Here is a 14,609-nt window from a genome sequence, read left to right on the forward strand (position 1 = left end):
CGTGATCCGATTGGCTCGGCAGGCGGCGCAGGGGCCGCCGGGAGCTGTAGTCAGCGGGAGCGGTATGGGCGCGAAGCGGCGCGGGGCCGTGGCGCCGCCGCCGCCGGGGAAGAAGCGCGGGAAGCGGGAGGCGCGCGCCGAGCTGTGCGCCGCCCTCAGGGACCCGGCGCTGCGGGAGCGGGCGGCGGCAGCCTGGGGCCGCGGGGAGCCGCTCCGCCACGGTACGCCCCAACCCCTCCCCGGGCCCCGGCCTGTGCGGCGGCGGGCCCCCTGCTCCCCTCACCGGCGGCGTTTCCCTTGCAGAGGCGGCGGCGGTGGAGCCGGCTCCGTTCCGGCACGGTGTCATCCCCGGCTTCCTGGCGGGCCCGGCCTTCGCGGAGGCGTTGCGCGACGAGCTGCTGGGCCTCGGTTTCCGCGGGCGGCGTAACGACCTCCTGTCCCTGCGGCAGGTGGGCCCCGGGGGGCCGGGCGGGCCGAGCCGGGCCGGGCCGGGCCGCGTCGTCCTAACCCCCGTCCCTTCTTCTCTTCCATGGGCCGCCGCAGTCCGAGGAGCTGGGGGCAAGGCCGGAGCCCCACGTCGCCGCGCTGAGGTAAAACGCCGGCTCGGAGCTTTGCCAGCTGCGGGTGAAAAGCCCGGGGAAGGCGAGGGGCTGCGGGGTGGGCCGGGCCAGAAACCGGCCCCGAGGAGCTGAATCGATGTGGCCCTGAAGTCAGTTAAGGGTTTTCCTCTGAGCAGCGTGCTCTGATCCAGCCCTCGTGTATCTGTCGCTTCTGCAGTGCTTAGCTGTCCCCTTACAGCCAATTTCACACTCGCTGCTGGTTATCGTTGTCCGTGCTGTAAGCACTGGGCTGTTTTCATAGAATCCCAGCCTGGTTTGAGTTGGAAGGGACCTCACAGCCCACCCAGTCCCACCCCTGCCATGGGCAGGGACACCCTCCACCAGCCCAGGTTGCCCAAAGCCCCATCCAACCTGGCCTTGAACACTGCCAGGGAGCCAGGGGCAGCCACAGCTTCTCTGGGCAACCTGTGCCAGGGCCTCACCACCCTCACAGGGAAGAATTTCTCATAACATCTCATCTCAATCTCCCCTCTTTTAGTTTAAACCTATTACCCCTTGTCCTATCCCTGATAAACAGTTCCTGGCCAGCTCCTGTGTGGCTCTACAGAAATACACTGACACTGGCAGCAACAGCACCTTTAACTGTTTAAATAGTTGGAAGGGAGATAATAAATTAATTTAGGCTATGCTGATGTGCTTTATTAGCATGGGAGGACACTTAGCTTGTGCTTATTTTCTCAGGCATGCTCTATGTGAAGAATTCAGAGCGTGGCTTTCTGCTGTGACCCAGATTGAGCTGGAGCCAACTATTGACATTTCTTGTGCTAAATATGAATATACTGGTCAGTCCGTAAGCGATCCTTTCCCTAAAGCTTCTGTGGGCATGTGGGAAACGAAATGTCAGCAGAATACCTAATTACATATCCCACCCCAACCCCTTTCTAGTTCCAGAGGGGCCTAGAAACTATCAGCAGTAAATCAAAGTCTCAGCAAACAAAGTACAAATGACGGAAAAACTGTTCCTGTAGTTCCCTTGCTGATGGCTTTAACTGGGCCCAACACTGTCGCAAGCCCCCACCTTTTCAGAGATGTTTGGCCTGCGTTTGCATGCCCGCTTCCGTGCGAAAGGGTGATGTGTTCGGTTTCCAAACGCCACAGTTGGGTTTGTGAAGTCTGATGCTAAAACGTCACCTCGGTGAGTCCGGGTTACAACCGCGCCTACCCCTTTTAGTTGTGAAAAATCACTGTAGGAAGGGGAAGAGTATTACTGCTGTCAGCTCTACTTTTTAAAAGCCTTTTGCGCAATGAATTGTTGGCCCAGATTTTCTGTTCCCAGGGTTCCCCCTCCCCGCTATTCCAGCAACAAACTTACTCAAAGGGCAGTTCTGTATTTAAAAGAGCTCAAGTCATTATTTAAGTCAGGAAGCTCTTTCCGCCGTGTCCAGTGACAGCCACGGAGGGGTGGATGACGAGTTATAACTGCCTGTACCTTCAAAGTGGGCTAATCTGCCGGTTGTAGTGCAATCCCACAGCAGTTAATCTTGCAAATCTTGGGCTGGCGATGCTGACAAGTGAAAATGCAGTTCTTGAAAAGGGCATGTTTTTTCTTGTTGTATTCCTGCGAGGACAAAGCTGGGAAGCAGCCACTGGAATGACTCACGCGTGTACTGGAAAGGTGCTACTGCAGCAAAATGTGTGTAATTGCAGATGTCTTGCTGTGCCACGACGATGAGCTGGAAGGTCGGAGAATTGCTTTCATCCTGTACCTCGTGCCACCCTGGGAGGAAGGTGACGGGGGAACGCTGGACCTGTATAGCGCAGATGGTAAGCGCTCGGAGCTCAGCTGCAGGTGGCTGAAAAAGATGAATTTTATTCGCCCATTGCAGCAATTTTCTCCTCAAACAGTACAAAGGAGATAAAGAGTTTCTCCTTTGTCCAGAGAACCTGCTGTACAGGTAGAATTTGCGCCTTAGAGGTGGGCTGTAGCAGGCTTTGCAGACAGTGCTAATGGGTGACAGCAGAGGAGCAGGAGAAAGTCATAGAATCATAGAACGGTTTGGGTTGGAAGGGACCTCAAAGACCATCTAGTTCCAACCCCCCTGCTGCGGGCAGGGACACCCTCCACTAGACCACGTTGCCCAAAGCCCCATCCAACCTGGTCTTAAACACTTCCAGGGATGGGGCCTCCACAACCTCTCTGGGCAACCTGTGCCAGTGCCTCACCACTCTCACAGTAAATAATTTCTTTCTAACATCTCATCTAAATCGACCCTCCTTCAGCTTAAACCCATTACCCCTTGTCCTGTCACTACACTCCCTGATGAACAGTCCCTCACCATCTTTCCTGTAGGCCCCCTTCAGGTACTGGTAAGCCGCAATCAGATCTCCCCAGAGCCTTCTTTTCTCCAAGCTGAATAATCGCAACTCTCTCAGCCTGTCCTCACAGGAGAGGTGCTCCAGCCCTTTGATCAGCTTTGTGGCCTCCTCTGGACTCGCTCCAACAGCTCCATGTCTCTCCTGTACTGGGGCCCCCAGAGCTGGACGCAGTACTGCAGGTGGGGTCTCACCAGAGTGGAGTAGAGGGGCAGGATCACCTCCCTCGACCTGCTGGTCACACCTCTTTTGATGCAGCCCAGGACACGGTTGGCTTTCTGGGCTGCAAGTGCACACTGCCGGCTCATGTGGAGCTTCTCATCAACCAATACCCCCAAGTCCTTCTCCTCAGGGCTGCTTTCAATCCATTCCTCACCCAGCCTGTAGTTGTGCTTGGGATTGCACCAGCCCACACGCAGGACCTTGCACTTCATGTGGTTCACACGGGCCCACCTCTCCAGCCTGTCAAGGTCCCTCTGGATGGCATCCCTTCCCTCCAGCGTGTCGACCACACCACACAGCTTGGTGTTGTCGGCAAACCTGCTGAGGGTGCACCCGATCCCATTGTCCATGTCACCGACAAAGATGTTGTACAGTACCGGTCCCAGTACCGACCCCTGAGGAACGCCACTCATCACTGGTCTCCACTTGGACATTGAGCCATTGACCACAACTCTTTGAGTGCAACCATCCAGCCAATTCCTTATCCACCCTGTGGTCCATCCATTGAATCCATGTCTCCCCAATTTAGAGACAAGGATGTCGTGCAGGACAGCGTCAAATGCCTTGCACAAGTCCAGGTAGATGACGTTAGTTGCCCTTCCTTTATCCACCGACGCTGTAACCCCATCACAGAAGGCCACCAAGTTTGTCAGGCACGATTTGCCCTTAGTGAAGCCGTGTTGGCTGTCACCAATCACCTTATTTTCCATGTGCCTGAGCATGATCCTCCTCCAGGAGGATCTGCCCCATAATCTTGCCAGGCACGGAGGTGAGACTGACCAGCCTGTAGTTCCCTGGGTCTTCCTTTTTTCCCTTCTTAAACATGGGGGTTATGTTTCCCCCCTTCCAGTTGGTGGGAACTTTGCCAGACTGCCAGGATTTCTCAAATATGATGGAGAGTGGCCTGGCCACTTCATCCGCCAGTTCCCTCAAGACCTGCGGATGCAACTCATCAGGTCCCATGGACTTGTGCATCTTCAGGTTCCTTAGATATTCTCAAACCTGATCTTCTTGTACGGTGGGCGGTTCTGCATTCTCCCAGTCCCTGCCTTCTGTGACCTGGGCAGTGTGGCTCAAGCATTTGCCAGTGAAGACTGAGGCAAAGAAGTTGTTGAGTGCCTCAGCCTTCTCCACATCCTGGGTAACCAGGTCACCCGTTTCATTCTGGAGGGGACCCACATTTTCCCTCGTCCTCCTTTTCTCACTGACATACCTATAGAAGCTTTTCTTGTTGTCCTTGACATCGCTGGCCAGACTAATTTCTATCAGGGCTTTGGCTTTCCTAACTTGATCCCTGGCTGCTCGGACAGTTTCTCTGTATTCCTCCCAGGCTACCTGCCCTTGCTTCCACCCTCTGAAGGCTTCCTTTTTTTGTTTGACATGAAGAGGGGAATCCTTTTTTTCCCATTTTTTCAAAGGGTCAAGAGTGGAGGCAGGATGGAAGCAATGCCAGTAACTGTGCTTGGAGCTCTATAAAGCGATTGAGATAACTTCCCATTCCAGCAACAGAAGTCCACCAGTTCTTCATCAAGCCCTTGCTCTGAGCTCCATCCCTTACACCCGTGTGTCTCGCCAGTTGCAACGTCACGAAGTCAGAGAGAAACGGCAGTTTCTAGTGCCTTCCAGCTTGTACCTTAACCAGAGTATGTTTTCTTCCTCCTCAGAACACTTTCAGCCACAGCAAATCGTCAAGTCATTAGTGCCTTCGTGGAACACACTGGTTTTCTTTGAAGTGTCTCCAGTCTCTTTCCACCAGGCAAGGAGCTGTCTTTTGTTTGTTTTTTGATTCTCAATTGTTGTGGTTATTCATTCTGCATGTTGTTACAGTCCTGATGGGGAGGGAGAAGGGAAAGGGAGAACAAGCGTGGGTAGAACAGATACTCTGCAAAGTGTTGCATGTTAAAGGCAGGACTTCAAGGAGGAAAAGAACTGACAAAGCCAACTTTAAACTGTCAGTCGAGCTTTGTCATCCTGGAGGAAGAAAAATTTCCATTTCTACTTTGTGTTGCTCTCCTGGCAAGCCACTGCTGTGGATTTGGCTGTGGTGACGAGAGAGATTTTTGTTTGCTGCTTGTTTTAAACGAGCTCACATTTTTCACACAGGTGCCATGACTTTGCTCCAGAAGAGCTCCTCGGCACATCACCTAGCCAACAGGGCACTGTGCAGATACGGCTGCGCTGCCTCGGTAACATAGGCGTAGTGGGGTGCCCTACAGTAGAAATGCCAATACGGTTAAGTCGCGCTTTGTGGCACTTGTCGGGAAGATGCCTGGCAACAGGATGAATAAATAGTCCGTGGAACTGCATGATACAAACACCTGGCTGAGATCTGAAACTGCGGTGTGCCTGAGAATACCGCGGGCTGTAACATGCTGCTCAACCTTGTTCCAGGTGTCAGAAGTTCTGTCTCAGGAGAAGTGCCGCTTGTCAGTGAGCGGCTGGTTTCACGGCCCATCAATAGTCAGACCTGCACGCCACCATGACGCTCCCTTGCCCAGGAGCCCACACATCCCCTGTGATGTGAGTAACAAGCCTACACCTGCTTGTCTGCGTTTCTATTTCTTTCATGTCCCTGGAATATCTGTTACAGGATGCACTGATGCTCGAGGATGCTTTAATCTTTAACTTATCCCATTCTCTTTTTTTTGTTTCCTATCCATAAATTTGTAGCTGGTTTCTTTCTTGTATCTCTTTCTTCACTCTGTACATTTTGCATACCTACAATAGTGCAGAGAATGCAGCAAGTACTGGTGGTGCAATGAAAGAAAGAAAGGAATGGAGTGTGTGTGGGGAGGAGTCCAGCCCTGTGGCCAGCTGGGTACGGGGGAAGTGGGGAATCCTTTTTACTTTTGCAAATTCAGCATTCAAATCCATTTCCCTTCCAGCATGAAATCTTGTATGAGTGGATCAATCTAGTTTATTTGGACATGGACTCCCAAGCTCAAATCCAGGAGGAATTTGAGGAGCGATCAGAAATTCTCCTGAAAGATTTTCTCAAGGTGAGTGCAGTGGTTCAATGGATGTGTTCTGCCAGAAGAGGTCACAGGGCTGGCAGGTACCACACATCACGCAGGCCGGGAAGGGGCTCGTTTGTACAGGAAACACCCTTTGGTTTTGCTCCCTAAAGGGGAATGGACCTGGTGACCTCAAGAGGTGCCATCCAACCTCAACCATTCTGTGATTCTGTGGACAGATCCCCTCTGCTTGGCAGTATGCTGCTGCACAGGGACTCATCAAAAATCACAAAATTTCCTTCAACATTCTCGTTTCCTGTAAGAAGCAAAGCAGAAGGATGGAAACGCACATCATCCTTCCCCCTTCCTAGCATTGTGGTGACCAGAGTGCCCTTCCCTCTCCCTCAGCCTCTCACAGCACTTGGGGAACTTGACTGGTGTGTGAAACAAATGACCCATGACGGTTTTGGTCTTACATGTCAGGCTTTGCTTCTCAAGGCTGATTTACCTCTGGTTTACCGGGCATCCATATCTCACTGAAACTGTATTCTCACTGGCAGATAATCCAACTAGCATTTGATACCTGTTGGTCGCTGGCACTGAAAAGACACGATGCCCGCCCAGGCTATGCCCCTCAATTCAGCAGTCCTTAGGAGCCTCAAACAAGTCATGAAAAAAAAAAAAATTAGAGTGCCTTATCTGAGAGCGGAGGACTGCTGCTTCTAGCACACCAAGGGAGCCCTGGAGGCTAAATGTTAAAGTTTCTACACTATCTTTCTCTCCTAGAAAGATAAATACCAACTACTGTGTGAAGCTTTGGAGAGCAAAGCCATCCAGTGGAGTAGCCGGGGGCCTGCCAATAAAAGGTGGGGAATGCCAGCGTCCTGCACCTATTGATCGGGGGGAGCGGGAGCTGCCATGAGGCTGCACTGCCTGATGCTGCTCCCACAGACATGGTTCTCCAGCAAGGAGATCTATCTGCTGATACCTCTGCTGTCTTTCAGACTCTATGAGACAGCGGAGGATGACAGCCTCCCTGACATCCTGAAGAAGTTCCTGCACTTGTTACGCTCTGAGGCCTTATTTTTACTGCTGTCCAACTTCACTGGCCTAAAGCTGCACTTCCTGGCTCCCTCTGATGAGGATGAAGATGCTGGGGAAGGAAGAGCAGATGACACTGCTGGGCACAGTGGTCCCAAACCTGAGCAGGAAGAGACTGAACAACACGCTGAGCACAGTCCCCATCAGCCAGACCAGCCTGACAACATCCCTGAAGCACAAGACAGCAAGAAGCAGAACGGTAAGTTGAGTAGCCATAGCATGAAAGGAACTGAGTAGAATCCTGACATTAAGGATGTCAGCAGCAGAATTCCAGTGATTTTCACAGAACTAGGACTTCACCTTGTACTGCAGCCAGCACAAACACGGGACTTGACGCATGTCAGATTGAGTATCAAAATAAGCAACCATTGCAAAAGAATTTGGAATAATATACTGACTAACTTGATGCTGTTTTGAACAGACCCAAGTCTTAAGGGTGGGACTTGTAGGAGTTAAGGCATGGCAGGGGGTGTCTGTTAATTGCCTGATAGGCTTTTGCCAACAGTGACATGGTTTCTACATCCACATACTCCTGCTTCAATTAAAGTAGATTCTTGTGTGAAACACCAAATCAAAAGGAAGAAAGTGAACAGATCACAAGTAAAGATAATTTTAGAATTAGAAAACCGATCCCTGAAAAGAGCCTAAATAACTGCTTAGTTGTCAGCAATGAGATATCATTGCTATAAAATATTAATCTTGGATTAATGGATTGGTGCTGTTTATTTAAAAGGGTGGCTTTGAAGATAAGGGTAGAATTGTTGAAAATGCCCTTCTTGCACTCAGACAAGTTAGTAGATGCTGGAATAAAAGGTAATCAAAATCCAAGTCGTACCGACAATCCCACTGGAACACTTTTCTGGTACAAAGGCTTTGTTTTTCTGATTTGCCTCTTCTATCTGCCACGTTTCCGCTGTGTGATTTTAAATTCACGTGTGAGGAGGGCATAGTTTGGGGCTGCACGGATTGAAAACTGAGCTAGAGCCATGAGAAAAGAAAGGCTTCCCCAAATTCTGACATACCTCCTGGGACGGCACATGAAGAGTGAGTTCAGAGCAATACCCGCCTTCACTGAAATTTCGGTGTACTTCCAGAGCAGATAGGTTGCTGGCTGTTGAAGTTCAGAGCTCTACTGTAAATCCAGGGCGGGGATGATAAGACAAAAAAGGAAGAATTGGGTAAACCAAAGCACGTCACAGCCTTATTGTTTTCCCTGGCTTGTCTGTTCCCTCTCAGGTACCCCTGTGTGCGCAGGGGAGCTGAGGCGCTGGACCCATGGGCACTACACTCTGGTCCACGACACTCAGGCAACGGAATTTGCTCTCGACCTGCTCTTCTTCTGCGGCTGCGAGGGTAAGTGGATAAAAGAGAGCTGTCAGACTCTCCCGACAAGGTTTGCGTCAAGGAAGGACTTCCTAACCCTCAGCAGTGCTACAATAGCCAAAACCTCCAAGCTTTTTCCTACATAGAAAGGCTCTGTACACTTTATCCTCGTCCTCACTTCTGTATAAGCCCCGGGTTCAGTAGTCCTTACACAAAGATTTAGGCTCAGCTTTGTCCTTTCCGGCCGGAGCCAGGAGGTGGCGCTTGGGTCGAGGGAAAGGCTGTGCCTGTCCCCAGAACGCTCCTCGCTGAGCACCTCGGGGCACGGTGGGCAGCCAGGAGGCCAGAATACCTGCTGGAAGGGTTGCGTTTAGCCCCCTTTTCTCATCACAATTATCACTGCATCTCCAATTCACAAAGCCCAGGGTTTTCAGAGGTTACTTCAGGCATGCCTAGGCATTTTAGGGTGATTGCTAGTTAAATAGTGGTGAAAACAAAACTCTAAACATTAATATTTTGGACTAGCTGAGCCCAGAACACATGGCTGAAACCCCCTGGCAGATGTTGGTAATTCTACTGAAAGCCTTTTGCATATCTGCCAAGGCAAAACTGTTCTACACTTGAGGAGCAGAAAAGGCAAATCCAGTACGTTTGTTTCAAGTTGTTCCTGAACAGAAGGAAAAAAAAAATAAACTGGCAGGAGGTAAAGCAGGGATTGTTCTGTATCCAGGGACTGTGGGGTGGAAAACTGGCATCTCCAGGAAGGCTGCATGGAGCCTGGGCAGTGCTGAACTTCCTAAGGAGCTTTCTTTTCTCTTTTAAGACTGGGATCCAGAATATGGTGGCTTTACTTCCTACATCGCTAAAGGTGAAGACGAGGAGGTAAGGACCTCAGTTGCTAGCTGCAAATTAGATAAAATCGCTGTGGGTGGAGAGGTGTAATTAGGCTTTGTTGTAACACTGATGTAATCCTAAGAGTGCTCGGTAGCGCAGTGGAGCCTTCCTGCCTGAATTACCGCTTTACCGCAGAGCTTAGGCCAGGGACACTGACGGTGCCTGCTGCCACCTGTGCCCGGTGGCATTTGGGAAGCCCCAGAGGGGCACAAGGCTGTAGCAGGGGCGATGCTTTCCCAGGGAAGCCCTCTTTGCTGCAGCCACGTTCAGTATCATTGCTAGCGAGAGGGCTGAGCAGTCGTGCTAATAACAAGTCCCAAATCCCTTGCTGCTTAATAAAGGCATCAGGTTGAGGGGTATTAAAGTGGAAATAGGGACATAGTTCACTTTCCAACCCCAGACCTTTGTTCTGACTAGCTTTTGAAACTGGTTTGTTTGTTTCTTCCTAGGAACGACATCAAAGCCTTTTTTGTGAAACTAATTTCCTCCCTTATTTTCCTGTCTTCCAGCTGTTGACAGTGAATCCGGAGGACAACTGCTTGGCCTTAGTTTATAGGGACAAAGAAACCATGAAGTTTGTGAAATACATCAATCACCATAGCTTGGCACGCCTGAAAAAGCATCCAAACAGAACAGGATTTTGGGATTTTTCCTTTGTCTATTATGAGTGATGGCGTGTGACCATCATCACACAGAAAACAGTGGTGGGGGGCAGGTTCCTACCCAGGCACCATTGCTGCTGGTAACTCCATCACCCAGCGTCGCACGACTGTCAGCTTTCCAGCTGTTCTCTCGTGCATCTCTAACCTAAGTACAATTGTACATTGACTGATTTTATTAAAAAAAAAAAAAAGTGGGTCAGTTAAATGTTTCAAAGTCTGGTTGGGCAAGTTTTGTTACAAAATGCCCAAGACATTTTCTGGGGCTTAACTGTGTTCCCTGGTTGTAGAGGCAAAAATAAAGGAGGTGCTATGGGAAATACGAGGTTTTTCCAGCTGCGCAACTCTGTGGAGTTGGGAAGGAGGACAGTGAGGCTACGAAGCTGCTGGCGCTGACAAGGACTTGGCCCTGTAACAAGGAGCAGGGCTATGCTAAATGCTGCACCAACAGACCCAGATGCAGCCCTTTCTCCAAAGAATTTACCAGCTAAATGGACAAGAGACCTGCTCCTGCGTCCCTCTGTGCTTGCGCAGGTACCTGGATGGCTCTGAGAAAGGGTTGTGGCTCCAGCAGTGGGCTGGGAGCAGGAAGGCAGTAACTCACCTCTCCCTGGCTGTCATCCACTGACAGCGCAGCCTCACATCCTCTCAGTTTTGTCCTGCAGGCTGCCAGGCTCCAGCACAGCTTTTGGCACCGGAGAGCAGCTCAGATCTCTCCAGGCAGCAGATAACCAGCTCCTGTGGTAACCAGCACAAGAAGTGCAGCGTTCATGGTGCAGTACTTTCCCTTGGTGCACATTTTCGGCACCGCAAGCAGGCCTGTGGGAGGTGTCCAGCCCACCAAGAGGTGCTGTTGCAGAGCCGTGCTGGCTGCTCCAGGAGGCAGAACACCACCCTGCAGAACGCCACCCTGCAGAACACCACCCTGCAGAACACCACCCTGCAGAACACCACCCTGCAGAAGGCTTGGCCCTAGCCTGCACGTGCTCATCTAAAACTCTTTTTGCAGCAAGGGGACGCAGGTGTACTTTCAGCTCATCCAAGCCAGGCCGTGGATTTGCAGTGAGCTGGGCAAGAGTGTGCACATCATCCTTCCTGCACTGGGAGAGGGCAGCTTTGGGTTAGTCTGCTGCTTCTCCAGGTCCAGGCCTGCTGGTGAAGACCACCACAGTGGTATAAGAGCATCGCGGGCAGCAGAGGAGCAGCAAGCTCAAAGCAGAGCACCTCTCTCAGCTGTGAGATCTACGCTATCTTGTTCATCCTGTGACCTGTCCCCCTCAGCTGGCTTCTCTGTGCACTGCCCAGACTTTCCTCCTTGGTCCTACTCTCCCTTCACTACTGTTTTATGCTACTTACAGAGAGGAGGGGATGAAGCTGGAAACAAATCCAAGTGAGGACAGGACTCCCTTCTTTGTGAATCACTGGTTTCGGGGCAGCAGCTGTTCTTCAGGTGAAAGAAGTTCTTCTGGGCTGCTCCAGTAGAAAGAGATCAGTAATGGAGTTTTCAAAGGAAAAAGAAAAAAAAAAGCAGCAGCAAAATTGTTTGGGTGCTTTGGAACAAAGGTGACAGATACCACAGCTTTTCACAGCATAGTCAGCTAGGCAAAGTTGGGAGTAAATTAATTAACAAAACAAAGTTACTTATTGTACTGCAGCACCAAGCTCAGAGCGTGCTGGGTAGATCCTGGAACAGCCCCCAGAAGAGGGAAGGAGCTGGGCTCCCCGAGGCTTGCTGCTGTTCAGCAGGAAGTAATGCACTAGAGGGCACACCAGCCTCTGCTTGAGCTGTCTACTGGTCACACACCCAACCACCCTTCTGCCTCCCGTGACCCGGGCGAAGTGATTTAAATTTGCAGTTAGGATTCAAAGATTTAAAAGTCAACATGTCTCAGCTCTCCCGCCTTCCCTGTTCGGTGCCGAAAGCCAACGGCAGCCCCACACAGGTACCCTGGCGCCGCAGGTATGCGGGGACGACTCCGCTCGCTGAAGTTTCAAACGACAGGAGCTGCTCGGGGGAGAGGGAGGGCTCGGCGTTTAGACTGTGCCGATAATGGGAACCCTCTCTATAGATGCTCTTGCTGGATTCAAATCTGTATTTACAATTAGGTGTAGCTGCTGGCAAAGTACTCTCATCACTGTGGAAAAGAATGTGAAATATATACCTACCCACAAAATCAGTAAGCAGGACAATATAGAGAAATGGGATTGAGAAAAGTAAGCAAAAAGTTACAGAACATCTTGCAGTCGTCAGCTCGTTCCCCACCGGTGACTGTACCTCCAAAGCCTGGCACGTGATGCAGGGTGCCAGCAGCTTTCCGTTACCAAGGTACTGGGTTACGCAAATGCTCCACAACAGATTTTTGGGGGTTTGGTGGTTATCAGTTTGCCAAGTAGCTGAAAACAGGAACAATTCAATGCGGAGCAACATAAAGCAGTCTACCCGTAGACCAGGCTAAGGGGATGGTGTCTGCCTTCATAAACACGCAGCAAAGAAGTTCTGACATCGGCTATACAGTGAATTAGCATTAAGATAAGCAGCAAACCACGGGACTTGGAGAAAGAGGGGTTAAAACCAGATAACCTGGTGTCAAACATCGTTTCCAACTGTTTTGGAACTCCAAGCAGGAACTTGAATTAGGACAATGCAAATCACCCTCACACAGATCGCTCTGCAGCGAGTTCCCGGCAGCAGAGGGGCCGTATGAGGAAGGGTCCAGCCCAAATGAAGTTTCAGGCGGGCAGGACAGCGGTCCAGACCTGATCCCCAGCGCCTGTACCAAGGCGTGGTGCCATCTAAACCGCCTTGCCAGTGATTTTTTAGCAAGCCGCAGCTCTAGTAGTGTGGTTTCAGAGGTTATTCTGTACTTGACCAGCGGTTTAACCTGCTGCAACCAGTTCCCCTCCCGTACCCAAGGACGGGATCACCAGGCGTTAGTCCTGGGCTGAATCGTACCAGCAGGGATTGTTTGCCGCTGATCTCCTGGTGCAGGTTCAGCTTACGTCTGCTTGCTGCCGCGCGCCAGCCAAGGGCTGCTTTATTTGAACGGGCAACTGCAAACCTGGCATCGCTTCCACTTACGGGACATGGATTTTACATTTGGCAGATAAAAGTTGGTTTTACGGGAAAATAAATGACAAAATGAGCTGTATCAGAGGTCTGGACTGTGAGTGAAGGACCGACCTCACTGCCAGGAGCAAAACAGAGCTGGGGCTGGACATGCCTGGTGTGTAGCCCTGAAAATTGGGCTGATGGGAAAGCTGTTTTCTCACCAGAGACACTCTCTTATCACTGAATGGACTACATAAACCTAAGTAAGCAAGCGTTAGGATTTTGAACATAAAGAACAAAAGAAGAGGTTGAAACAGTGGGAACAGGCCCAGCGGGTGGCAGAAAGCCCAGCGCTTCTGCCAGGAGACTGTTCCATAATCAAGTCTTGAAGCTCACTTGCTTAGAACAGCATGGGTGGCTCACCGCTCTCTTCACCAAGGAGCTGGATTTAACTAACAACCAGGTTCTTAAAAGGATTCAAATGAGCTCCTGCTGCAGGTTTGAAGCGACAGAGATCCGTGCTTTTAGCAGCGCAGTTCTCTGTATTGAAGGGGCCAAAGCAGCAGCAAGGGGTGGTTTGGGGATTAAAAACACATCGTAAGAATTACGTTCCCCATTCAACTGGTTGCACGCTTACCAGTTGCTCTGTAACGGAACACTGGGCTTTAATTTGGTATTGGCAATTAAGAGACAGAGCAGTCACAGGAGGCAAATACTCCCGACAGCCCCGAGAACTTGGTTTCGCAGAGGTGGACCACTGCCTCCGAGCCGTAGCAAACACCGATCCATACGGTGGTAAGATGCAATGCATGGCGCGGGAGCTAGGTGCACCGGGGCTCACCTCCAGCCTGCGCAGGGTATTTTTAGCTTCTAGAAGAAATTTGCTTTGGCAAAGGTTCTAAAATATCTTTAGATCTAAGATATAGCCTTACTGGAATATTTTAATCCAATTCTAAGAGATCCCACAATTAATAAACAGGTTTGAGGCAGGAGCCAAGAGCTTTTTCAATACCTTTTTCTTTTGATCCCACTAAGTACTGCCAGCTCTCCATAAGTATGCCCCAGTTTGGGTGTGGAGTTAGTTTGTGTTCTTCCTGAAACGCACCCTTGCCCACCCCAGCATCTGCAGTTTTTTTCCAGCAGCAGTGCAGAACCAGTGCTGGAAGCAAAACCTTCCCGCAATCCAGGTGCGGGGAGAGCGTCGGATATGAAACGGATCGCTTCCTACCTGTGTGCATCGTGGAACTGAACAGCTTTCAAAGATGTTCCGGCTTAAAACAACAAGGAGATGTTATCCCTTTGGTGCTTCTAGTGCACCAAACTGCAGCTTGCCTAGAAAGCAGCACATCCCTGCAGTGAAACCCGGGATTTCTCCGACACTGTTTAAGTGCTTAGTGTGCTCAGAGACTATGCAGCAAAACCAGAAAAGCAGTTTGGGTTTTTTTTTCCCCCAACAAATAAACTTAACCATACG

The 14,609-nt window shown here is 50.7% G+C and overlaps 1 protein-coding gene across 1 annotated transcript; it reads left to right on the forward strand.

Moving 5' to 3' along the window:
• Nucleotides 1-22: 22 nt before the first annotated feature.
• Nucleotides 23-14,504, forward strand: OGFOD1 (2-oxoglutarate and iron dependent oxygenase domain containing 1). Its single transcript, XM_054840655.1, has 13 exons — nt 23-221; nt 304-449; nt 544-590; nt 1,302-1,402; nt 2,268-2,384; nt 4,820-4,911; nt 5,547-5,675; nt 6,041-6,154; nt 6,896-6,975; nt 7,114-7,409; nt 8,447-8,563; nt 9,357-9,415; nt 9,937-14,504. The coding sequence occupies exons 1-13, from the start codon at nt 65-67 to the stop codon at nt 10,096-10,098; spliced, it is 1,617 nt and encodes a 538-aa protein (XP_054696630.1). The 5' UTR covers nt 23-64; the 3' UTR covers nt 10,099-14,504.
• Nucleotides 14,505-14,609: the final 105 nt, after the last annotated feature.

The sequence above is a fragment of the Grus americana genome, chromosome 13 (genome assembly GCF_028858705.1).
Source record: "Grus americana isolate bGruAme1 chromosome 13, bGruAme1.mat, whole genome shotgun sequence".
NCBI lineage: Eukaryota > Metazoa > Chordata > Aves > Gruiformes > Gruidae > Grus > Grus americana.

Coding starts and splice junctions, on each gene's coding strand:
- OGFOD1 (XM_054840655.1), top strand. CDS start 65: ATGGGCGCGAAGCGGCGCGGGGCCGTGGCGCCGCCGCCGCCGGGGAAG. Junction 1,403..2,267: donor TGCTAAATATGAATATACTG/GTCAGTCCGTAA, acceptor GTGTAATTGCAG/ATGTCTTGCTGTGCCACGAC. Junction 7,410..8,446: donor AGACAGCAAGAAGCAGAACG/GTAAGTTGAGTA, acceptor GTTCCCTCTCAG/GTACCCCTGTGTGCGCAGGG.